The 24,777-nt window shown below is 46.4% G+C and overlaps 2 protein-coding genes across 5 annotated transcripts in view; one reads left to right on the top strand and one right to left on the bottom strand.

Annotated features, from left to right (window-relative positions):
* The window catches only part of LOC141178593 (uncharacterized), a 328,452-nt gene that overhangs the window by 238,375 nt on the left and 65,300 nt on the right, over positions 1-24,777 (top strand). The window lies entirely within an intron of this gene.
* Positions 7,656-24,777, bottom strand: part of LOC141178597 (uncharacterized) — a 164,686-nt gene continuing 147,564 nt past the window's right edge. For 3 of the 4 annotated variants that reach the window (XM_073660479.1, XM_073660482.1, XM_073660480.1), the window contains 6 exons: positions 17,901-18,050; positions 17,592-17,771; positions 17,385-17,508; positions 17,209-17,306; positions 15,453-15,543; positions 7,656-11,300 (listed from right to left, as the gene is read on the bottom strand). In XM_073660479.1, coding sequence (XP_073516580.1) covers positions 10,117-11,300; positions 15,453-15,543; positions 17,209-17,306; positions 17,385-17,508; positions 17,592-17,771; positions 17,901-18,050 — 1,827 coding nt within the window. In that variant the 3' untranslated portion in view covers positions 7,656-10,116. The remainder of the gene's footprint in view (positions 11,301-15,452; positions 15,544-17,208; positions 17,307-17,384; positions 17,509-17,591; positions 17,772-17,900; positions 18,051-24,777) is intronic. The other variant, XM_073660481.1, reaches the window with a different exon arrangement.

The following is a 24,777-nucleotide window of genomic DNA, read 5'->3' as shown; positions in this document are numbered from 1 at the left end:
GTGTACGAGGTGTACGGAGCAGAGCGGCGCGTGTACGAGGTGTACGGAGCGGAGCCGCGTGTGTACGAGGTGTACGGAGCGGAGCCGTGTGTGTACATGGTGTACGGAGCGGAGCCGCGCGTGTACGAGGTGTACGGAGCAGAGCGGCGCATGTACGAAGCGGAGCCGCGCGTGTACGAGGTGTACGGAGCGGAGCCGCGTGTGTACGAGGTGTACGGAGCGGAGCCGCGTGTTTACTAGGTGTACGGAGCGGAGCCGTGCGTGTACGAGGTGTAAGGAGCGGAGCCGTGCGTGTACGAGGTGTACGGAGCGGAGACTCGCGTGTACGAGGTGTACGGAGCGGAGCCTCGCGTGTACGGAGCGGAGCCTCGCGTGTACGGAGCGGAGCCTCGCGTGTACGTAGAGGAGCCTCGCGTGTACGAGGTGTACGGAGCGGAGCCTCGCGTGTACGGAGCGGAGCCGCGTGTGTACGAGGTGTACGGAGCGGAGCCGCACGTGTACGAGGTGTACGGAGCAGAGCCGTGTGTGTACGAGGCGTACGGAGCGGAGCCGCGTGTGTACGAGGCGTAGGGAGCGGAACCTCGCGTGTACAAGGTGTACGGAGCGGAGCCGCGTGTGTACGAGGTGTACGGAGCGGAGCTGCGTGTGTACGAGGTGTACGGAGCGGAGCCGCACGTGTACGAGGTGTACGGAGCAGAGCCGTGTGTGTACGATGCGTACGGAGCGGAGCCGTGTGTGTACGAGGTGTACGGAGCGGAGCCGCGTGTGTACGAGACGTATGGAGGGGAGCCGCGTGTACGGAGCGGAGCCGCGCGTGTACGAGGCGTACGGAGCGGAGCCGCGCGTGTGTACGAGGTGTACGGAGCGGAGCCTCGCGTGTACGAGGCGTACGGTGCAGAGCCGTGCGTGTACGAGGTGTACGGAGCGGAGCCGTGCATGTACGAGGTGTACGGAGGGGAGCCGCGTGTACGAGGTGTACGGAGCAGAGCCGCGCATGTACGAGGCGTACGGAGCGGAGCCGCGCGTGTGTACGAGGTGTGCGGAGCGGAGCGTGTACGAGGCGTACGGTGCGGAGCCATGTGTGTGCGGACTTCCGCTGTGGCTTCTGCTGAGGCTGTGGAGAGATGACACTGAGGAGATGAGGGGTTTTGTGGCCACAGATAAGTGGATGTTCCTACATAAAGGCTGCACAGGGAACAAGATGATTTTTTATGTGTGGGTTTGCGTGGGGAAGGAGGGGGCACTGTTAATTTCATGTGGAAGAAGGGGGTCCTGTTACTTGCATGGGGATGCATGCTGGGGATCCTGTTATTTGCGTAGGGATGGAGGGGGTCCTGTTATTTACGTGTGGCTGGGGGTCTGCGTGGGGAAAGAGGGGGTGCTATTATTTGCGTGGGGCTGCGTGCTGGGAGTCTGCATTGGGAATTAGAGGCGTCTTGTTATTTACATGGGGCTGCTTGTTGGGGGTCTGCGTGGGGATGGAGGGGGTGCTGTTACTTGCGTGAGGCTATGTGCTGCAGTCCTGTTACTTGCGTGGGGAACCAGGGTGGGTCCTGTTATTTGCATATGGCTGCGTGGGGAAGAGGATGATGTTACATGGTGCTGGGCAGGATAACGTGTGATGTCGCCTTTCATGTGGGGTGGTGCGCAGGGAAGTGTAGTATTACTTGTGCGGGTCTGCGTGTGGTGGGTATATAAACCATTTTTTCTCATTAGTAGTATTGAGTAACACAGGACTGCAGGTTTACGCCCGGCCACCAGATGGCTCCAAACTGCGTAAAAAAACATCCTAACAAATGTTGACTCCACATAACGGGCTATATCCTCTCCTCGGACTCTATGCTGCTCAATTTTAGCGAAGTGTCCATAGGAGTCAGACACGACTTGTATCGAGTCTTTTGCATGATTTTTTTTTTCTATTTTATTCTAGGTATTGTAGATTTCCCCCACCATTTTTTCACCATGCCGTGCCTCCACAGGAGCGCACCTCCTTGCAGATGCCATTCCATCACTGGTCATCTTTTCACCAAGTGGAGCTCCAGTGTTCCCATAAGGGGTGACACTGGTGACGTCTGATGTCAGATAGATGAGTATAATTCCTCCAAAACCCCCCTCCCCCTTATTTCCTTTGGACACGTTTTTTCCCCCTCACCCTTTCCCATATTTTGTGACGTGCACTGTGTTCCCTGACTGCCCGGGCATGCGCAAAGCGCTGCTCACATAGAGCGTGCTCTACTTCATCCCGGCCCCGTCTCTCCGTGCACTGCGCCGCAGGTTTCTATTGTGCAAGCGCCAGGAAGTCACTATCGCTTCCCGGCGCCTGCGCAGTAGAAACCTGCAGCGCAGTGCACAGGCAGACGGGGCGAGGATGAAGCAAAGCGCACTCTATTAGAGCGGCGCTTTACGCATGCCCGGCAAGTCAGGGAGCATAGTGCACGTCACAGGACCTGTCACAGGGCCCTGTGACATGCAGGGGATGGGGGGGATATGATAATTAAGCATATAGGCGATAGGCGGGGATTTCGGGTAATAAGAAGCACATAGGCAGGGATTGCTTGGTGTCCGGGGGACGCCAAGCCTGTACAAAATAGAATTGATTAAAGCACTTTTCTCTGCAATCAAACCTCTACTATGGGCCATACAGGTATGTATAGATTTACTTTTCTATACCCTGTATGGCCATAGTAGAGGTCTGATAACTCCAAAGTGGTGACAGATTCCCTTTAAAGCCTATAAACACCCAATCCCTACAATTGTTTGGTTGACAGTTCTCTGCTGTCATATACAGGAGTACTTAGCCAAATGTTCTTGTGCTGTCTATTAGAGAGTAGGTGTCAAACTCCTCTGGTGACGGCTTATCTTCAGAGAGAACAAAAGGACCCCAACACAGTATGATAACCCAACTGTGACCCCCATACAGCTCTACATACAGTATAATGGCCCCCACACAACCATCCAAACAGCGAAATGGCCCCTACACAGCCCTCCAAACAGCATAATGGCCCCAACATAAGCAGCATAATGGCCCTCACTCAGCCCTCCAAACTGCATAATGGCCCCCACACAGCCCTCCAAACAGCATAATGGCCCCAACATAAGCAGCATAATGGCCCTCACTCAGCCCTCCAAACTGCATAATGGCCCACACACAGCCCTCCAAACAGCATAATGGCTCCCACACAGCATGATGGACCTCACACAAACCTTCCCACTATAATTGCTTTCATTCAGTATAATAGCCCTCCAAACATTATAATAGCCCTGCACACAGTATAATGGGCCACACAATGTACTCTTTGATAAAAAAAAAAAAATACTTCTCCGTGTTCCCCCACTTCTCTGGTCTCCGTACCCTGTGTGTTGAAGCTCTTCATTGCTCTGCACTGCGGCGAAATAAAATGTCAATGCACCTGCTGCACTGAGACGTCAGAGCTCAAACACAGAGAGAATGATGGAGGAGGGAGCTTACTAATCCCTCTTTCATCATTGTATTCAACTGTAATGGCATCCAGAATACTGATATACTTGAAGCTGTGATGCTGGATGGGCCCCCTCCGACTCACGGGCCCCATAGCAGCTGCGTGGTCTACACCATTGGCGGTGCGCCTCTGCTTCCAGCAACTCCATTCTAGTCATCTCAGCACTGAACTGTCTAGAGCTGATTCGGGAAGATCCTCACAGGAGTAACTCTAGTCTAGCGAAAAAGTAGGAGAAACAGGTCAGCTCAGCCATATATAGACGATCCATGTAGAGGAAACTTGCGGTGACACAGGAAAAAGGTAGGAAGATAAATTCCAGTATCCAAATCTTCGTAAAAACACTTTATTAAAAAAATATTTAAAAGGTCACAAGTCCATCTGTTACAAGCAAATGTTCACACTGCTGTCTATATTCATTGCATATACAATTGTGAATTGGGAAGTGACTTATTGGATATCCTTCAATCACATGATCAAACACGACCAATCACAAGGAAAGAAGGTCGCAGCAAGTAACAAAGCAGGTGAGTAATAAAGAGATATTGCATCATAATAATCAGGGGCTCAGAAGAGCAGATCTCACAACTTTACCGCACGTACACAGTAATTTTCCTCCTATTTAATTTTTCCCACAAACTAAAGTTCATTTTAATCAATAGATCTTGGAATGATGATAATTTCCGCAATTGGATGTGTTTAAATAAAGTGTTCCTGTGCTGAGATAATCTTATAAATGTTCCCCTGTGTAATGGCTGTGTGTGACCGTGTACAGAACATGGTCTGATGATACCACAGCTCCTGGGCAGGGGAGGAAGCAAAAGACAATATAGACATTACAGCACGGGCTCACAGCTGATTGTTATTGTGAGGTAAAACATTTCCCTGACTGTTTTTAAACAATGTTTTACTTTAAAGAAAGAATCAGCTGTGATCCCATGCTGTAATGTCCGTATACTATTTTGCTTCCTCCCCTGCCCAGGAGCTGTGGTATGATCGAACCATGTTTGAGCACGGTCAGACTCGTATCCCTCTGCACACCTCTCCTCTGGTTCCCCAGGAGGTATGAGAAACCTTTTGGTGGCCTTTCAGGGAGTCAGGTCAGAGGTGGTGTTTTCAGTTCTGCAGCTAGGGATTCTCTGGTCTGTACAGGGACCTGTAGGGTTTGGGTTTAGCTCCTCGGTGTTGTAGGCTTTACTATTCCAGTTACCAGTGTATGAGTGAGTTACGTGCATAACAAGATTTGTTTGTAATAAGAAAAAGATTTGTTTTGCTAAGTATGATACCAGCATGAGACATGTAATGAGGGACAGTTATCGCCCCTTTCATTAAAAATAAGCTCTGAAGGCAGATTCTGAGGGCGATCATTCACATCAGATTGCATATATCAAGGTATCGTATTATTCAATGTTCAATGACCTGCATACCCATATAAGTGGCTTAGGAGGGTTGATCTTACTGACAGATTCCTTTTAGACATATTATTTTTCAAGATTAAAGAAAAAAATCAATAAAATGTTTGACATCACCATAATCATATAGACCTGGAGAATCACGTTGACCATATCATATTTTACCACGCCATTAATGTTGAAACCAATACCCTTCCCACCTCCCTCCCCTCAGAAGAAAACAAAAATAAGAGGATTTACGTTTATTCACTACATGTGTCAAATGCACTGCTGGGAAGGGATGCCATTTTAATGTTCACCTCAGTTATCAAGAAAGTCAGAATCAGTCCTGCAACCAGTCCTCAATTACAATGTCCACATGTCAGTATTACATTGCAGTCATCCAGGACAAGGCATTTTGGTGACCAAGGCAGATAATGCCAATGGCACCCCATCCCCAAGCAAAGGAATGGGTCAGAGAGTAAGGTAATATGACCCCTAACACATCCCCCTGCCCAGATTGGTCAGGTACCAAGATCTGATTAGACCAGAAAAGCCATTATATGTGGTGTATGTTAAGGATGAGGCTTAAAAGTCATTGCAATTTCAGAGTTACATATAGAATCATTCAATCTTTAAAGGCCACTTAAAGAATTCCAGGGACAAATAGTGATAATAATCCCTGACATTCTATATTTTGAGAGCTGTAATTTTTCCATATTTCGGCCGACAGTTATGTAAGGGCTTGTTTTTTACGGGACGAGTTCACATTTTTATTGGTACCATTTCTGGGCACACTAAATTTTTTCATTCTATTTCGATTTTTGGGAGGCAGAATGAACAAAACCTAGCAATTCAGGAATTGTTTTCTCTTATGTCATTCCACATGTGGTAAAATTGATAAGACGACTTTATTCTTTGGGTCAGCACGATTACAGCGGTTTTTATGTTTTGCCGCTTTTACACAAAAACTATTTTATAGAAAAAAATAATTATTTTTGCATTGCTGTATTCTGAGAGCTATAACTTTTTTATTTTTCAGCTGATGGAGCTGTATGATGGCTTTTTTCTTTGCTGGACAGGATGATGTTTTCAGTGACACCATTTTTATTTACATTATCATTTTGATCGCTTCTTATTCCACTTTATGTTTGGTGGTATGATGAAAAAGCATAGTTTTTAGCCCCATTTTTTTTTTCTACAGTGTTCACTGACGGGGTTAACAAATGTAATAATTTTATGGGGCAAGACGTTTCAGATGCAGCGATACCAAACGTGTATTATTTTTTATTTATTTTATTTACATAAAAGTACAATACATATATTTTATTATTTAAAAAAAAGAAATTTCTATTTTTTTTTACTTTTTTATACTTTTTCACTTTTAGCAGTCTGATCCCAATTATAAAGCATAGCAATGCAGGAGCGCTGCTATGCTTTATAACTGTCAGTTTTGCACTGACACAAGTTAGATCATGCACTGCGCATGATCTACATAACTTGCTAACGCCTGGTAACCTCGGATATAGTCATGATGACATCGGGTCACCATGGCAACGATCGGGCTCCTGCGACTTCATGTGGGGGCACCGATCCAAGAGCAGAGGGGCTCCCTCCCTCTGCCTGCCAGCTAAATGCTGCGACCACTAGCGTTTATGGGGTTAAAGTGCCGGGAGCCGTGTGGGCACGGCTCCTGGCATCGAGTGCCGGGTGTCAGCTGTCAGAATCAGCTGACACCCGGTGGTGATCGTGCGTGCACAGCCTGTATGCGCGCAAAATCACCTGGAAATTCTCAGTACATCCCAGGTCAGGAAGCACTTCCCAAGCAGGACGTACTGAGTTTGTCTAAGGTCGGTAAGGGGTTAAAATGTATGAAGACATTTTGATGCCCAGATGACTGAAAGAAGATGCCTTAATTACTGACAGAAGATGCTTTTTGTGAGAAAGAAATGAGATTTAAAGTAGAAAGGAGAACTCTTTTCAAAAGAGTTGGACAACAAAAAATGTGTTGATACATAAATAGGGCAAGGCCGTTTGTCCACAGAAAAATGCTTTTTAAGTTTTGGAGAGGATTAAAGCAGATAGCTCACACTCTTTAGAAATGGCTATAGTCACCCTGCATACACATTCCTTTCATCAGAACAGCTTCAGTAACAGACAGTATGCCTCCGAAATAAAATATAGAATACTAGGATTTGTACAAATCTGATATTAATGAGACATTTTCAGAACTGTGGCTAACAGGGAAAGAAGACACATAATTTTTCATAACTGTAACCCCTAACAATGAGCCACAAATACACAGTAACCAGATAACTGACAACAGCTATGCCATGTTTACTATCTAAGTAAAGAAAAAATCCCGATGGAAAATATGGCGTCAATCTCAAACTTTTGCGATCATTTGGAGAGAAGTTACCACATAAGTTGGGGATTTCATAAAATCATGAATGGCTGAGACCAGCTCACAACCTGACCCATGTGAGGTCATCACGGGGGAGTGTGTGTGTGTGGGACTCAGGAGTTGATAATAGATCAAGCCGGATTATGATCTGGGTTCCTATAGAGAGATACATTTCAGTGTCTACATGATTCCTGTCCACTGGACATTCTTCAAACTAAGCTCTTTCCTTAGCTAGGCTGAATCATACCTGTGATCGGGGTAGTAAGTTTCTTTTGTTTTATTACTTTCATTTTATATAACTGTATGCAGTGTTGTTTTGTCCCCTTTGTAAAATCTTTTGTATATTTTTCATAAACACTACCTCCCTTTGAATTAAATATAACATTTAATAGTTCTGTTCCTTTTATTATTATTTATTTATATAGCACCATTGATTCCATGGTGCTGTACATAAGAAGGGGTTACATACAAAATACAGATATCACTTACAGTAAATGAACTAACAATGATAGACTGGTAGAGGGGGAAGAGGACCCTGGCCTTGCGGGCATACATGCTATAGGATGGGGAAGGAGACAGTAGGTGGGGGGTTGCAGCTGCTCTGGTGGTGGTGATGTGGCAGCGTGATCATTGCAGGTTGTAAGCTTTCTTGAAGAGATGGGTTTTCAGGTTCTGTCTGAAGGATCCGAATGTGGCAGATAGTCGGACGTGTTGAGGCACAGAATTCCAGAGGATGGGGGATATTCGGGAGAAGTCTTGGAGGCGGTTGGGTGAGGAACGAATAAGTGTGGAGGAGAGAAGGAGGTCTTGGGAGGACCGGAGATTACGTGAGGAAATATATCGGGAGATTAGTTCAGAGATGAACAGAGGATAAAGGTTATGGATGGCTTTGTAGGTCAGTGTTAGTAGTTTGAACTGGATACACTGAGCAATTGAGAGTCAGTGAAGAGATTTGCAAAGGGGGTAGCAGAGGAGTAGCGAGGAGAGAGATGAACTAGTCTGGCAGCAGAGTTAAGGACAGACTGGAGAGGTGCGAGAGTGTTAGCAGGTAGGCCACAGAGGAGGATGTTGCAGTATTCGAGGCGGGAGATTATGAAGGCATTCACAAGCCGTTTAGTAGATTTAGGGTTGAGGAAAGTTGGGATTCTGGAAATATTTTTGAGCTTGAGGTGACAGGAGGTGGCGAGTACTTGGATATGTGGTTTGAAGGACAGAGCAGAGTCGAGAGTTACACCGAGGCAGCCGATTTCTGGTACAGGGGAAAGAGTGATGTCATTTATTTTTATAGATCAGATCAGATGGGAAAGATATGTGAGATGGAGGAAAAATGATGAGTTCAGTTTTGTCCACATTGAGTTTGAGGAAGCGAGAGGAGAAGAAGAAGGATATGGCTGCTAGACATGCTGGGATTCTGGACAGGAGAGAGGTGACGTCTGGGCAAGAGAAGTAGATCTGGGTGTCATCAGCGTACAGGTAGTACTAGTAACCGTAGGACTTTATGAGCTGTCCCAGGTCAAGGGTATAGATGGAGAAGAGTAGGGGTCCTAGGACAGATCCTTGAGGGACTCCAGCAGAGAGGGGGCGGGGTGAGGAGGTAGTGTGGGAGTGGGAGACACCAAAAGTGCAGTTGGAAAGGTATGAGGAGATCCAGGATAGGGCAAGATCTTTGACACCAAAGGAAGAAAGAATCTGTAGTAGGAGGCAGTGGTTAACTGTGTCGAAGGCAGAGGACAGGTCTAGAAGAAGGAGTATGGAGAATTGCCTGTTAGCTTTAAGTAAATCATTAATCATTTTGTTAAGGGCAGTTTCGGTGGAATGGTAGGAACGGAATCCAGATTTTTGTTTTGTTCTGTAACCGCGCCTCAAAGCCATACGCTATACAATCGGCCTTATAAACTATTGGTGGTGGCAGCGAATAGTCTGTGGTTATCATGGAGTTAGCGGTGATCGTTCGGTGTTATATACATATATTCCATGTTTTGGAACCAGGAGGTGTATATACAATCCGCTCACTGTTACTTTTCTGATAATCGGCCTGTTAGTGCAAACAGCCTGTGGCCTCCTCCATTAATCGTCGGCCAATCGTGTAATTGTCCGGATGATAGGGGGCAGCAGAGAGTTGTTCACTCAAGAGATCACAGTGGGTGGTTTTGAATGACCTTCCCAGGCTGTAATATGTAATAAATCACTAACAGGGTATAAAATAAAATTTGTGGGCGAAAAAAGTTAAATGTGAATTTTTTCCTTCTACATTCCATTAATTCGTGTGAAGAACCTGAAGGGCTAATAAAAATCTTGAATGTTGCTTTGAGCACCTTGTGGATGGCAGTTTTTAGAGTGGTGTCACTTTGGGGTATTTTCTGTCATACAGACCCCTCAAAGTCACTTCAAATGTGATGTGGTCTATAAAACATTGGTTTTGTAAATTTTGTTGGAAAAATGAGAAATCGCTGGTCAACTTTTAATTCTTATAACTTCCTAAGAAAAAAGATTTTATTTTGTTTCAAAAATTGTGTGGATGTAAAGTAGACATGTGGGAAATGTTATTTATTAACTAGTTTGTGTAACATAATAGCTCTCTGATTTAAGGGCATAAAAATTTAAAGTTTGAAAATTGCTAAGTTTTCAAAATTTTTGCCAAATTTCCCTATTTTTTTTCACACATAAACTCAAGTCATATCAAACAAATGTTACCACTGTCATGAAGTACAATAACTCATGAAAAAACATTCTCAGAATCAGTGAGATCCATTGAAGTGTTCCAGAGTAAAATTTGGGCTGGTCATGAAGGTGAAAACAGGGGGGTAAAGGGGTTAAGAAGATACGATTTTCGGTTCAAACATTTCTAACATTCTGAACATGAAAAAGGCTTCTCCCCTGTGTGAGTTCTCTGGTGGTTAACTAAATTTGATTTCTGTGTAAAACATTTCCCACATTTTGAACAGAAAAAAGGCTTCTCCCCTGTGTGAATTCTCTGGTGGTTAACTAAATGTGATTTCTGTGTAAAATATTTCCCACATTCTGAACAGGAGAAAGGCTTCTCCCCTGTATGAATTCTCTGGTGGTTAACCAAATCAGATTTCTGGTTAAAACATTTCCCACATTCTGAACAGGAAAAAGGCTTCTCCCCTGTGTGATTTCTCTGGTGGTTATCAAAACTTGATTTCCGTGTAAAATATTTCCCACATTCTGAACAGAAAAAAGGCTTCTCCCCTGTGTGAATTCTTTGGTGCTTAACCAAATCAGATTTCTGGTTAAAAAATTTCCCACATTCTGAACAGGAAAAAGGCTGCTCGCCTGTGTGAGTTCTCTGGTGGTTATCAAAACTTGATTTCCGTGTAAAATATTTCCCACATTCTGAACAGAAAAAAGGCTTCTCCCCTGTGTGAATTCTTTGGTGCTTAACCAAATCAGATTTCTGGTTAAAACATTTCCCACATTCTGAACATGAAAAAGGTTTCTCCCCTGTGTGAGTTCGTTTGTGTATAGCAAGAAACCATTTATGATTAAAATGTTTCCCACATTCTGAGCAGGAAAAAGGCTTCTCCCCTGTGTGGGTTCTCTGGTGCGTAACCAAATTTGATTTCTGGTTAAAACTTTTCCCACATTCTGAACAGGAAAAAGGCTTCACCCCTGTGTGAATTCTCTGGTGCCTAATAAGAGCTAATTTCTGGTTAAAACATCTCCCACACTCTGAACAAGAATATCTATTTTCCGCTGTAAGATTTTTTTGATGTTTAAAACTATTTCCATATTCTGAACATGAAAATGGCTTCTTTGCTTGAGGGGCAGTTTGAGTTTGTTTTTTAATGCTTATTTTGTGACTTTGATTTTCCTTAGTAGTCGGTAATGAATCAGAAGACAGGACCTGTTTCACAGGATCAGATGATTGAACTTTGCTGTGAAGGGATGATGGTATAGCTGGAGTAATGACATTCACTTCAATTGTATCCTGTGGGATATCAAGATCATCTGATTTAAAAATTGAAGATGTCAGCTGTCCCTCTGATCTCCTGGTACAGTCATCTGCTAAGAATGAAACCAAGTATTATTTTTGAATAAATACACACACAGGCTCGGTAGCATCCAGGTCACTGGCTCAGTCAGGAGACCATAACACACAGGAGGCCTTCTCCCTCCAAACACACAGAACATGTGCCAAACAACGGCCTCCATTATATATCTTAACCACACTCAGAGGTGAGGTATGTGGGTAGCAAGACCCGCCCATCTCTCCAACTACCCGTAACCCGGTCCTATGTGCACCAAACAGTCCTCTTAGTGCTTACGTGCACTAGAGCAACATTCCAGGTTACATCACAGAGGACAGCCATCTCTGTGATAAATACCTTCCATAAACTATGTGTCCGTTAGCCACCTTAATCATATTGTCGGAAGCTGCCAGATACAGCCTTGTTCTCCTCTGGTTCAGTCCTCTGTGCTCAGCTCCCGGCTTGTGTATTTGTTTCCTGTTGTGGCCCCTGCCTGTTTACTGACTACTCTTGTGTCTTCTGATTTTGTATTTTCTCTGCCCTCCTGGTTCTGACCCGGCTACCTGACTATTCTTCTTCCCATCTCACACCACAGAACAGCAGGTAACACCGTGGCCCAAGCCTAGGATTAAAGGGTGATGAGCAAGACAATCAATGGGATCTGGAAAATGGAGTAGATAGCGCCAAGACTGTTCGTGGTGGCCATCTTTTGAGCTGCCAAGTGACCACGAACAGTGCCCCCAATACATTGTGTCTGCAAACTATTCCAGCAAGATCTGCATTGGAATAGCTAAATGGTGCTCCTTCCCTTCTTAACCTGCCATATGCCCAGACAGTAATGTACAACCGTATATAGTGTATTATCAGATTCAAGAAAAGTTTGAAAATAATTTGTAAGGTCCATTTGTTTCCTATTATCCTTGGTGAAGAATTCCAAAGTTATCACCACATGAAGTGACACAAGTCTGATTTGAAGAATGGGGCCAATTAGGAACACAAAACTGTCTGCAGGAAGTGTTTAAATCAGAGTATAGACAATAACACATCTAATGAAATGATCAAACTGAACATTCGTTGCCAGTAAAAAATGAGTAACTAGTGGTGAAACCTCTCTCGGGTAATTAGAGTATGGGGCTCGGTGGCTCTTGGGAATTTAAACTATCGTAAGGGACAATATTTTCTGTCTGATGAGTTTCCAAGAAGAAATATTAGACATTCAAAGAGAACTTTTTATAATAGTGCAGAGATGAGGTGTCTTAAATTTAGCTTACACATATATCATGGCACAGGTGTAATGTTTATGCAGTTTATCGTTAGCCAAACCAGTGTGGACGTTCTGCCGAGATGTTCCCCTGACTCGTGTTTCACGATCAGCTTCTCCTGAGAGTAAAGCTGATCGCGAAACGCGAGTCAGGGTTACATCTCGGCAGGATGTCCACACTGGTTTGCTTTGCTTTATATACTTATATTTGTTACATGACACTGCCATCTATGCACCAGCACTTTTACTAGTGTTGCTGTGTCCTGTGGTCTCCTATGTGCCTCATATAGCTTTTGTATGAAGTTTAGGTATTTATACCCTTTGTTCATACTTCATATCACTTGACTTTGAATGAGCAAATATCTGACTATTATGCTTATATTAATATATGCACATTGATTCCCCGAGTCACATTGAAACCATGTGTTCAGCTATCATGTCTAGATCTCTTTATGTATATTGACTTCTCTCAAACCATTCTGTTTGTGCCCTTTGTGGTCTAGCTACCCGGTATATAACATTATCATCCCACTTGGATTATATTAATAGTTCACATACTTATGCATGACTTTTATACAGGCTTTGTCTTGGAGTAGATCAGTCTCACATTTGAGCGAGACTGGATGTATTCTTGTATTTTGTGAATGGTATAAATTGTCATCTAAACTCAATACTTACAGTTATATGAAAAAGTTTGGGCACCCCTATTAATCTTAAGCTTAATGTTTTATAAAAATTGGTGTTTTTGCAACAGCTATTTCAGTTTGATCTATGTAATAACTGTTGTACACAGTATTGTTTCTGCCTTGAAATGAGGTTTATTGTACTAACAGAAAATGTGCAATCTGCATTCAAACAAAATTTGACAGGTGCATAAGTATGGGCACCCCACCAGAAAAGTGACGTTAATATTTAGTAGATCCTCCTTTTGCAAAAATAACAGCCTCTAGTCACTTCATGTAGCTTTTAATGAGCTCCTGGATCCTGGATGAAGGTATTTTTGACCATTCCTCTTTACAAAATAATTCCTGTTCAGTTAAGTTTGATGGTCGCCGAGCATGGACAGCCCTCTTCAAATGATCCCACAGATGTTCAATGATATTCAGGTCTGGGGACTGGGATGGCCATTCCAGAACATTGTAATTGTTCCTCTGCATGAATGCCTGAGTAGATTTGGAGCGGTGTTTTGGATCATTGTCTTGCTGAAAGATCCATCCCCTGCGTAACTTCAACTTTGTCACTGATTCTTGAACATTATTGTCAAGAATCTGCTGATACTGAGTGGAATCCATGCGTCCCTCAACTTTAACAAGATTCCCGGTGCCAGCATTGGCCACACAGCCCCAAAGCATGATGGAACCTCCACCAAATTTTACTGTGGGTAGCAAGTGTTTTTCTTGGAATGCTGTGTTTTTTTGCCGCCATGCATAACGCCTTTTTGTATGACCAAACAACTCAATCTTGGTTTCATCAGTCCACAGGACCTTCTTCCAAAAAGAAATTGGCTTCTCCAAATGTGCTTTTGCATACCTCAGCCGACTCTGTTTGTGGCGTGCTTGCAGAAACGGCTTCTTTCGCGTCACTCTCCCATACAGCTTCTCCTTGTGCAAAGTGCGTTGTATAGTTGACCGATGCACAGTGACACCATCTGCAGCAAGTTGATGCTGCAGCTCTCTGGAGGTGGTCCGAGGATTGTCCTTGACTGATCTCACCATTCTTCTTCTCTGCCTTTCTGATGTTTTTCTTGGCCTGCCACTTCTGGCCTTAACAAGAACTGTCCCTGTGTTCTTCCATTTCCTTACTATGTTCCTCACAGTGGAAACTGACAGGTTAAATCTCTGAGACAGCTTTTTGTATCCTTCCCCTGAACAACTATGTTGAATAATCTTTGTTTTCAGATCATTTGACAGTTGTTTTGTGGAGCCCATGATGCCACTCTTCAGAGGAGATTCAAACAGGAGAACAACTTGCAAGTGGCCACTTTAAGTAGCTTTTCTCGTGATTGCATACACCTGCCTATGAAGTTCGAAGCTCAATCAGGTTACAAAACCCAAAAAAGTGCTTTAGTACATCAGTAAAAAGTAGGTAGGAGTATTTAAAACAAGAAAATGATAAGGGTGCCCATACTTATGCACCTGTCAAATTTTGTTTGAATGCAGATTGCACATTTTCTGTTAGTACAATAAACCTCATTTCAAGTCAGAAACATTACTGTGTCCAACAGTTATTACATATATCAAACTGAAATAGCTGTTGCAAAAACACCAATTTTTATAAAACATTAAGTTTAAGATTAATAGGGGTGCCCAAACTTTTTCATATAACTGTATCTGTGATAAGCTATAGTGTATTCTAATAGCAGTTGTTTCTTTATTCTTTCAATAGGTGTTCACCTCTGTTTTAACATCTCCTTTTATACTTTTAATTTTACTTGTGTGTTTTGTATGATGTGGAAACTAATAAAATTACTATTTTATTTATTTTGGCTCTTATACTCCTTGTCTAGTTTAGGATTTGTATCACATTAGGAGTGCCGTCCACTACATAGTCTGTTTATAGGCTTCTACATTCTAAGTACATTGTCATTTGGCTTTGTAGTTTACAGATCTGGGCAGGTAACGGTCAGCATCTTCTAATTTACGTACGTTGATCTTCCTGGTTGTAAGTTCTTTAGAAAAGGGCTTTCAATACCCAAAGTCATTTGAACAGTTTTGGGTGGAGGAGAATGCTGTGGTCTAGAGGCATTCTTTAGTTTAGTAATTTAGCAAATTACTTTTGCTAAAATTCATTACCTGAGTGCCGAGGTTTCTCTTACATTATATGCGGTTTAGACCCTACTCGTGCACCCTGGTCCAGTAGTGCTGCATTCTCCACCACCATTACTGGGAAAAATCTGAGACTTCTCAACATTTCATGGTTACTACTCACCTGGGCAGTCATATATAGGAATCTCCTCTTTACACCGCTCATCACCCCTCACATATGTGTCTGTACTATTATTATGGGTCAGATCTTCACCCTGAAACAAATATTGTAAAAGTCACAGACAGATGGAGAAGTCACATCTATGATCAGCTCTAATCCTGCCATCTCCACTGTTCTCAATACACAAGTATAAAACATATACCATATTTTTCGGACCATAAGACGCACCTAGGTTTTAGAGGAGGAAAATAGAACAAAAAAATTAAGCAAACAATGTGGTCATGATGCCCTGTTATGGGGGAGGGGGTCTGCTGCGGACGCTGTTATAGAGGTAATGTCTCCCATTTCTGTTAATATCCCCCATCCTGGTATATATGGCCCCCTACTTCCTATTATATGTGGCCCTCATTCCCATCCTGATATGAATGGCACCCCTCATTCCCATCCTGGTATGTATGGCACCCCCTCATCCCCATCCTGGTATGCATGGCCCCCTTAATCCCTCATCCTGGTATGTATGGCCCCCCTCATCCCTCTTCCTGGTATGTATGGCCCCCCTCATCCCTCTTCCTGGTATGATGGCACCCTTCATCCCTCATCCTGGTATGTATGGCCCCCCTCATCCTTCCTGGTAAGCGTGGCACCCCTCATCCTGGTATGCTTCGCACCCCCTGATCCCCCATCACGCTGCACAAAAAAAATAAACAATTATGCTCACCTCCTCTCCTCTCCAGTGCTGCGTCTTGCTCTGCTGCCTACAGGGATCTCACTGTGTGAGCTGTGCATAGCGTAACTGCCATGCAACCTCACACTGTGAGATGCTGTGCCAGAATAATCACTGCTCCCCATGCAGGGACTGTGTGCGTGGGGAGCAGTGACCATTCACTCTCCTTAATAGTGCACATACGGTACCCACAGCGCGGCTCCTGCTGCTGCGCTGCGGTCTGTTTGTCCGCTATTAAAGGCCATGAATATTCACTACAATCCACTCCCATGGGTTGTAGTGAATATTCACGGTCTTCAATAGCGGGCACACAGACTGCTGGCCGCAGCAGGAGCCGCGCTGCGGGTACTGTGTGCGAGCTATTAAGGTGAGTGAATGGTCAATGCTCCCCACGCACACGGTCCCGGAGTGGGGACCAGTGACTATTCCGGCACAGCATCTTACAGTGTGAGGGCGCATGGCAGTTACGCCACGCACGGCTCACACAGTGAGATCCCTGTAGGCAGCAGAGTGGGACGCAGCATTGGAGGAGAGAGAAGGTGGACATAATTGTTTATTTTTATTTTTTTGTGTGCATCGTGACGGGGATCAGGGGGGGCCAAGCATACTAGAATGAGGCGTGCCAAGCATACCAGGAAGAGGGATGAGGGGGCCCTACATACCACGATAAGGGATGAAGGGTGCCATACATCCCAGGAAGAGGGATGAGGGGGGTGTGGGGAGCAGTGAATATTCATTTTGTTAAGTAGCGGGCACAGTGTAGGCTGCAGCAGGCGGCTGCTACCTCCTGTGCCCCGCTACTCCACTGCTGCCACTCCCCCCACATCCGCCACCACCCACAGCCTCAGTATTTATATATATCGGACTATAAGACGCACCACCTCCCACTTTCCTCCAAAATTTTGGAGGAAAAAAGTGCATCTTATAGTCCGAAAAATACAGTAATACTAGTGGATAAAACAACACTGAACACAAGATTGTCACAACCGTCAACACATCATAGGGGAGATCTCATGACACCTTCTCTCCATCTACCTGATGATCCTGAGGAACATTGGGATCTTCTTGTTTACAGTCCTCTGGAAGAAGAGGACGGGGACATCTCTCTGGTGTTGTCCTCTTACTGGATAGAGCTGTAGGAAACACATACAGGGACTGAATTAACTCTTTTGTACAGATAGTTAGAGGCAGTGTGTATTTAGTCCTATTACCTGGTGATGTGAGGTGCTGGTCAAACTCCATCATGACGTCCTTGTACAGATCTTTGTTTCCTTCTAAATACTCCCACTCCTCCATGGAGAAATAGACTGTGACATCCTGATACCTTATAGGAACCTGACACATACAATGATCCCATCATCCACCAGATCCCTTCATAGCGTTACTGTATAATGTCCCAGCATTCCCAGCAGTGTCACCTCTCCAGTCAGAAGCTCAATCATCTTGTAGGTGAGTTCAAGGATCTTTTGGTCATTGATGTCCTCATGTATCAGTGGGTGAGATGGAGGCTCCGTGATTGGGCTCAGGGGTCTTCCCCATCCCTCAGACACAGGGTCCTGACAGCGCTCACTAGAGGTCTTCTTCACTACTGTGTAATCCTGGTTATGGAGAGACACATTAATAAATCTCACTACAGACATTTCCAGAGTCCTCACCTCTCCAGTTCTGTCCATCTGTTATTCCCATAGATAAGAATGATGTAATGTGACGTCATCAGAATCTCTCACCTCTCCAGTAAGCCGGAAGAGGATCTCTAGGGTGAGGTGTAATATCCTCTCCGCCATCTTGTCTCTGTCCATATCCAGTTTTGATGGGTAAATCAGGAAAACTCTCTTATATAGAAGATTGTCACTGAGCGGATCGAATATTGTAGAGACCTGAATGAGAAGATGATGAGCCTATGTAACATCATAAATATCCTGTGTAATAATACAATTACTGGAGATAATAAGGGGAAATGTAGCACCCCGAGGACTCGGCTGCTACAGGGGTATTGCACCTCGACCCAGAGGTGTGGTATTCCACTCCCGGGTAAGGATGGAGTGTGGGACAGAGCTCAGATAGCTGCATGCACTACACTCACCCCATTTCCGGGGGACAGAACAACGGTACTCCCACTAGGTAGATGTGCAGGTACGACAGCGTCTGTCCCCGGCTGGAGTTCTCGGATCGTTTCCCGCCGTTTGCCCGCCATCTGCAGCCTTTTCCCGCCATCCACGGAGTTTCCCGCCATAAAGAGACAATTCCCACCATCTGAGACGATTTCCCGCCCTGGCAGAGCGGACGCCATTGTGGGCGTGCCGGAGGGTGGCAAGAGGCCACCTCCCATCGTGGGCCAGGTCCAAGAACGGCGCCAAAAGCGGAAACCGCCCCCACCAGCAAAGACTGCAATAATAGAAATGTCCATCAGCGTGAGGGGGCTGCCCCTGAAACTGACAATCACCAAGTTGCCCCGGGACCACCCTCAGTGTGGGCGGATAAAGAACGGAAGAAAGAGGATGGGTGGAGCCTGGAGGAGTCTGGAGAGATCACACCCGGAGATGGAGGGAGAGTCAGGCAGCACCGACCCCATGGTCAGGAGCCTGTTGCAGGCCGCCACCCCCGAAGGCCTGGTGGAGATCCTGGCACAGCTCCCCAGAGATCGGGAGCATGCACAGACCGCGCTGGAGGGCTTGGCTCGGAAGGTAGCCCGAGTGCAGCGAGAAGCGCTGGCCGAGTGGAGCAGGGAGATGGCCCAGCAGGCTGGAACCCGCCAGCGGAGGACGCCACCCGCAACGAGGAGCACGCCTGCCCTTGAAGATGATGCAGAAGGGACGGAGGCCGGAGACGACGCCGCGGAGGGAGCTGAAGAGATGGAAGCAGGTAGAGGGGACGTCATCACCCCAAGCCCAGAGGCCGTAAGCCTGCCCCAGCTCCCCGTCGCAGAGCCCGAAGTCTCACTGATAGTGCCCGTTGCTGCACCGCCACCGCTCCAAACTAGGCCTCAAACGGCAGGAGCCGCGGCCACGCCCCCTGCTACGCCCCGCGCCCCAATCCTAAGCGCGGCGAAGCAGGAAATACCCCCGGCCTGGTCGCAGGGCCGAGTACCCCCGGGCGCCGCTGTCTCTAAAGTTCCCTTCACTTTCAGAGTGCCACCGGCCTGGTCGCACGGCCTGGTGAATCCGGGCGCTGATGCCCCCACCGCGCCCTCGGCTTCTACAGTGCTGCCCCTGGGTGAAGATCTGTTTGCGCAGCATACCTGCCCGGATGGGCAGCCCTTTGTGTGGCCCCCGGAGTACGTTAACCCCCGACTCCGGAGGGAGCGGCCCTTGTGTGAGCCCCTGATCCCAGCTCCGGCGCCCGCCAAAATCGTTCCGCTCCCGTTGGAGGAGGCTCAATTTGCTTGGGACCCCACCGGTGAAAACCTCATGGGGTTCACCCAGGAGACCCGGGCGGCCGCAGCCCAGCGTGCGGAGTGCTGCCGACAACAACTGGAGGTCTTCAACGGCGAGAGAGGCGGGTCCGCGAGGAGCAGCTGCAGGTCCAAAGTGCGGAGCAGAAACGCCGGACCCGATGAAACCCCCGTGCGGCCCACGGTCCCCGCGCCACCGGGACCGTAATAAAGTTCCAACTGGAGCACGGTTGGGGCTTTATCCGGGATCACAGAACCCCCGGCGACGTCTTTGTCACCCGCAGGGATGTCGAGAGCCATCTGCCGGAGGGACACCACGGACGTGACCTTTACCTGGGTGATGAGGTCACCTTCACCCGGCATCAGTGTGCCAAAGGACCGTACGCCCTTCACGTGCACCGGTTGACGGAGGAAGAGCTGCGGTACGAGGGAGATCAAGAGGACCCGGACGGGTCTGAAGACTACCCTCAGGAAGGAGCAGGAGGGCATCGTTACCAATAAGAGGTGAACAGGACTGTACAAAGTTACCCGTCGGGGTATGAGAACTGTTGTGAATTAAGAGTATGGTCCCCGTTGGGACTAGTGAACTGTTACCTGTGTGCCCCTATCCCTGACCAGGCTGAGGACTGTGAGCAGCCATTCCTATTCCCCACAGGCTGAGGACTGTGAGCAGCCATTCCTATTCCCCACAGGCTGAGGACTGTGAGCAGCCATTCCTATTCCCCACTGGCCGAGGACTGAGAGCGGCCATACCCTGTAAATAGTTGCGCTTCCTTAAGCGCCCCCTACTAGTTTTATAAAGAACTGTCTTTTCTATTAGTGACTGTTGCACTTTACCCGGTCACAAGTTGCACCGTGACCGGAAGAACAAGAACGTTTAATGTGAAAGAGTTTTAAATTGAAAGTTTATGCTGCTGAGATAGTAATATGAAAAGTTACCTATGATATTATATTTTTCTGATAATGTTCTTATAATGTTTTATATGTTAGTATATACTTTAAAAATTTTGTATGTTTTATATGTTTTACTCTTTTCCAGCCCGAGGACGTGCTGTGGTTTACCAGGGGGGAATGTAGCACCCCGAGGACTCGGCTGCTACAGGGGTATTGCACCTCGACCCAGAGGTGTGGTATTCCACTCCCGGGTAAGGATGGAGTGTGGGACAGAGCTCAGATAGCTGCATGCACTACACTCACCCCATTTCCAGGGGACAGAACAATGGTACTCCCACTAGGTAGATGTGCAGGTACGACAGCGTCTGTCCCCGGCTGGAGTGGGCAGGGGGGAGGAATATCCCTGTAGTGTAGGGGCAGATAGGGGAGGGACTCTGGGTATAGCTAGGAGCCCATTGGGTGCTAGTCACCTGGGCTCACACATAGAGGGAGTATATAAGGTGGGCACCATCTAGAGACAGGGTCTGTTCAGAGAGGAGTTCAGCCAGAGAGGCCTGACAGGGAGCTGTGGCTCCGGCTGGGCCCAGCTCCAGGGCCAGGCCTGAAGCAGAGAGAAAGAGACAGAAAGGCCCAGAGACGCAAGGAGAGAGGGAACCCTGAGATCCCACAGGAGAACGAAGAGGGTGAAGGGTTGGCAGAGAAGGGTACCGGATCCCAAACTGGCAGAGGCTAATCATCTTTAGCCAGGAACCGGAGGTCGTGGTCAAGCTTTGGCACGACCCTCACCACATCCACCAGGAAGGCATACCACACGTAGGGCCAGGGAAGCCAGGAAAGGTTTCACCACCAAGAGGCCCGAGGGAGCCGGACATAGGTGGGTCCCTGGTGAGAACGGCCAGTAGGCAGGAAGAGAGGGGAGCTCTGGACCACGCTCTGGAACTACCTGGGAGCTGGCCGAGTCCCTGCCCTGGTGAACGCAGCACGGCTCGGGTGGTCCTTACTGTGCACAAGCGACCGGATAAAGAACAGTGAGTAAAGTCTTTGAAACTGCACTTCAAGCCTCCGCGTTTCGTTGTATCACCTGCACCCTCAGTACTGGGACACCCGCACCATCACTCCCCTCATCCAACTCACAATAGCTGCCCTGAGGCCATACCCCTCCCGTTGGGGGTTATACCATCCACGCTGCACCATCCTACCACCGGCCTCAGCGGTCTGCCCTGCAGCGGCAGCTCCATAGCTGCATTCAACGGGTGGCGTAGTCGAACCATACAGCATTATCTGCCAAACACTGCCTCCTAGTTTGACACCCTGGGCACGGACCGGGTCACCGCCACAAGGACTACTACCCCTATCCAGATCCGGCTCCGGGTATCCCCAGAACATGGCCCAGGGGGCGCGTCAGAAACATATGAGGAGATTTATTATTTTATACTATTTAGTTTTCTGCTTTACATCTAGTAATAAAACCTATATATTTTAGGCCACAGAGAACAAGCAGTTTCTTCCTTGGAGTCTGTAGCTGAATACGTTTCTCATAGACTCATCTTCCATAAAGCTAATTCTCGTCTCATTTACAGACACTGCAATCGGCATTAGCAAAACTGCAGGAGACATTCATTACAAGTAACATGAGAAATAACTACTTCATGATGAGGACGACATTCATCTTATACTACGGCTCTAGAAACATATTTGGCCAGAGTCCATCACTGACTACATCTCCACCGGTCGTCTATATGAATGTTTCCCGTCTTCCCCGGACTGTAATCTTCTATCTCGTTAGATCTTATGTCTGATTCACACACAGAAGATTGAGGCTTTTATAAAATCTTTTTTGTTTACACAAATATTGTCGGCAGAAATTATTTGATACCAAAGTCTCCATGTATAGTGTTTTATGGGGTTTATTTCTGGCCTTAGACTTTCCTATATTATAAGAAAAACACCAGAAAAAAAAGCAGAAATTAAAATGTTTCAAAAGAAAATTGGCACCAACAATTCTTATAAAAAGAAAAAAACATACAAACAGCATAAGACACATTTTGTTATTTTCTAACACATTAAACATTTGTTTTAAAATAATTAAATCCTTTGAGCAGCAAAACATAGATGTTCACGGCAGGGATGGCACAGATGCCGCTGCAACATAAACCCTGGCAGTTTAACCAATTGCTGGTGTCAAAAGCAAACATGGCATCTCAAAAGGTTTGACAGAGTTTGACTAAATGACCCTCCTCCCCCAAGTACTCGATAGTATGGGGCTGCCTAGTTACTATGATACTTAAATACCTAATAATGGTGTCTTAACCTGCAATGTACAAAAGTCTATTAGGCCGGGACAGAGGCAGCGTCCAATGAGTTACATTTTAAAGCCCCCATACACATTAGACTAAAGTTGCATGTAATGAATTGGGGGTTGGCTGACTATATAATGTATTTGGGGGCCTCCCGACAGATGATGTCAGGGCAGAGAAGGATCTGGCATCCTGAATTTTAGAGGCTAATTGTTTGTTTTTCCTGTAGATAATCCTCCACTAGAGGAGTCTGGAGGCGACTCTCTCATACACACCACAGGAAAGCTGGAATATTTGTGTGTATGGTGGAGTCGGGAGAAATAGTCATCTGCCAAATGACCGTTCAGCCAACACTTATCTCGTGTATGGGGCTGTTAAGTACACTACTCAAAATATAAAGGGAACACTTAAACAACACAATGTAACTCCAAGTCAATCACACTTCTGTGAAATCAACCTGTCCAGTTATGAAGCAACACTGATTGTGAATCAATCTCTCCTGCTGTTGTGTAAATGGAACAGACAGCATGTAGAAATGATAAGCAATTAGCAAGACACCCCCTATAAAGGAGTGGTTCTGCAGAACATTTCTCTGTTCTCATCCTTTTTGGCTGTTTTGGTCACTTTTGCATTTTATCATTGCTCTCACCCCTAGAGGTACAGTAGCATGAGGCGGTGTCTACAACCCACAGAAGTTGCTCATGTAGTGCAGCTCATCCAGGATGGCACATCAATGAGAGCTGTGGCAAGAAGGGTAACTGTGTGTCAGCACAGTGTCCAAAGCATGGAGCATATACTGTACCAGGAGACAGGTCAGTACACCAGGAGATGTGCAGGGGGCCGTAGGGGGGCAACAACCCAGCATCAGGACCGCTACCTCCTCCTTTGTGCAAGGAGGAACAGGAGGAGCACTGCCAGAGCCCTGCAAAATGACGTCCAATAGGCCACTAACATTTATTTGTCAGCTCAAACTGTCAGAAACAGATTCCATGAGGGTGGTATGAAGGCTCGAAGTCCACAGGTGGGTGTTGCTCTTACAGTACAACATGGTGAAGGGTCATTGGCATTTGCCAGAGAACACCAAGATTGGCAGATTCCACATTGGCGCCCTGTGTTCTTCACGGATGAGAGCAGGTTCACACTGCACACATGTGACAGACGTGACAGAGTCTGGAGATGCTGTGGAGAACGTTCTCCCACACGACCGGTTTGGCAGTGGGTCAATAATGGTGTGGGGAGGCATTTCCTTGGAGGGCCGCACAGCCCTCCGTGTGCTAGCCAGAGGTACCCTGACTGCCATTAGGTACTGGGATGAGATCCTCAGATCCATTGTGAAACCGTATCCAGGTGCAATGGGCCCTGTGTTCCTTCTGATGGAAGACAATGCCAGGCCTCATGTGGCTGGAGTGTGTCAGCAGTTCCTGCATGATGAAGGCATTGATGCTTTGGAACGGCCTGTCCATTCCCCAGACCTCAATCCAATCGAGCACATCTGGGACATCATGTCTTGTTCCATCCACCAATGCCACATTGCATCACAGACTTTAATTTGGTGGATACCACAAAAAAGGTCTGTCGCGGCCTATAACCGCCAGACAAGAAGAGATTCTGACAATATAAAAATAACAATTTTATTCAATATAAATTAAAACAATACATAAAAATAGGCAAGGGAAAAACCTCCAAAAATCAGGGGAATGGAAACACACTGATGGTCCACTGCATACACATAATGTAACTGATGGTACTAGTGGGATGAACCTCAGTATAGTAAACGGTAGCACCCAAACCAAATGACAGGTATACAAATCCGAGAAATACTGTACTCAAGTATAGCGTCAGTGCGACAATAAGAGCTTATTCTCGGTATGTATACAATCAATATAATCCAAAACATCAGACAGAATAAAAAGTAAGCGCGTCATGACACGCCCCGGAAGAAGCAACTGAGCGAAACGGCGTCCGTCGGGTGTGGGGAGGACTCCTCTGGTCTCCTGCATTCTAGGATCCACCTCTGAATCA

This window comes from Phyllobates terribilis, unplaced genomic scaffold, assembly GCF_046119375.1.
Source record: "Phyllobates terribilis strain yellow unplaced genomic scaffold, ASM4611937v1 Scaffold_29__1_contigs__length_15306474, whole genome shotgun sequence".
Taxonomy (NCBI): domain Eukaryota; kingdom Metazoa; phylum Chordata; class Amphibia; order Anura; family Dendrobatidae; genus Phyllobates; species Phyllobates terribilis.
Note: the sequence above shows the minus strand (reverse complement) of the source record. Positions and strands in the feature narration are given on the sequence as shown.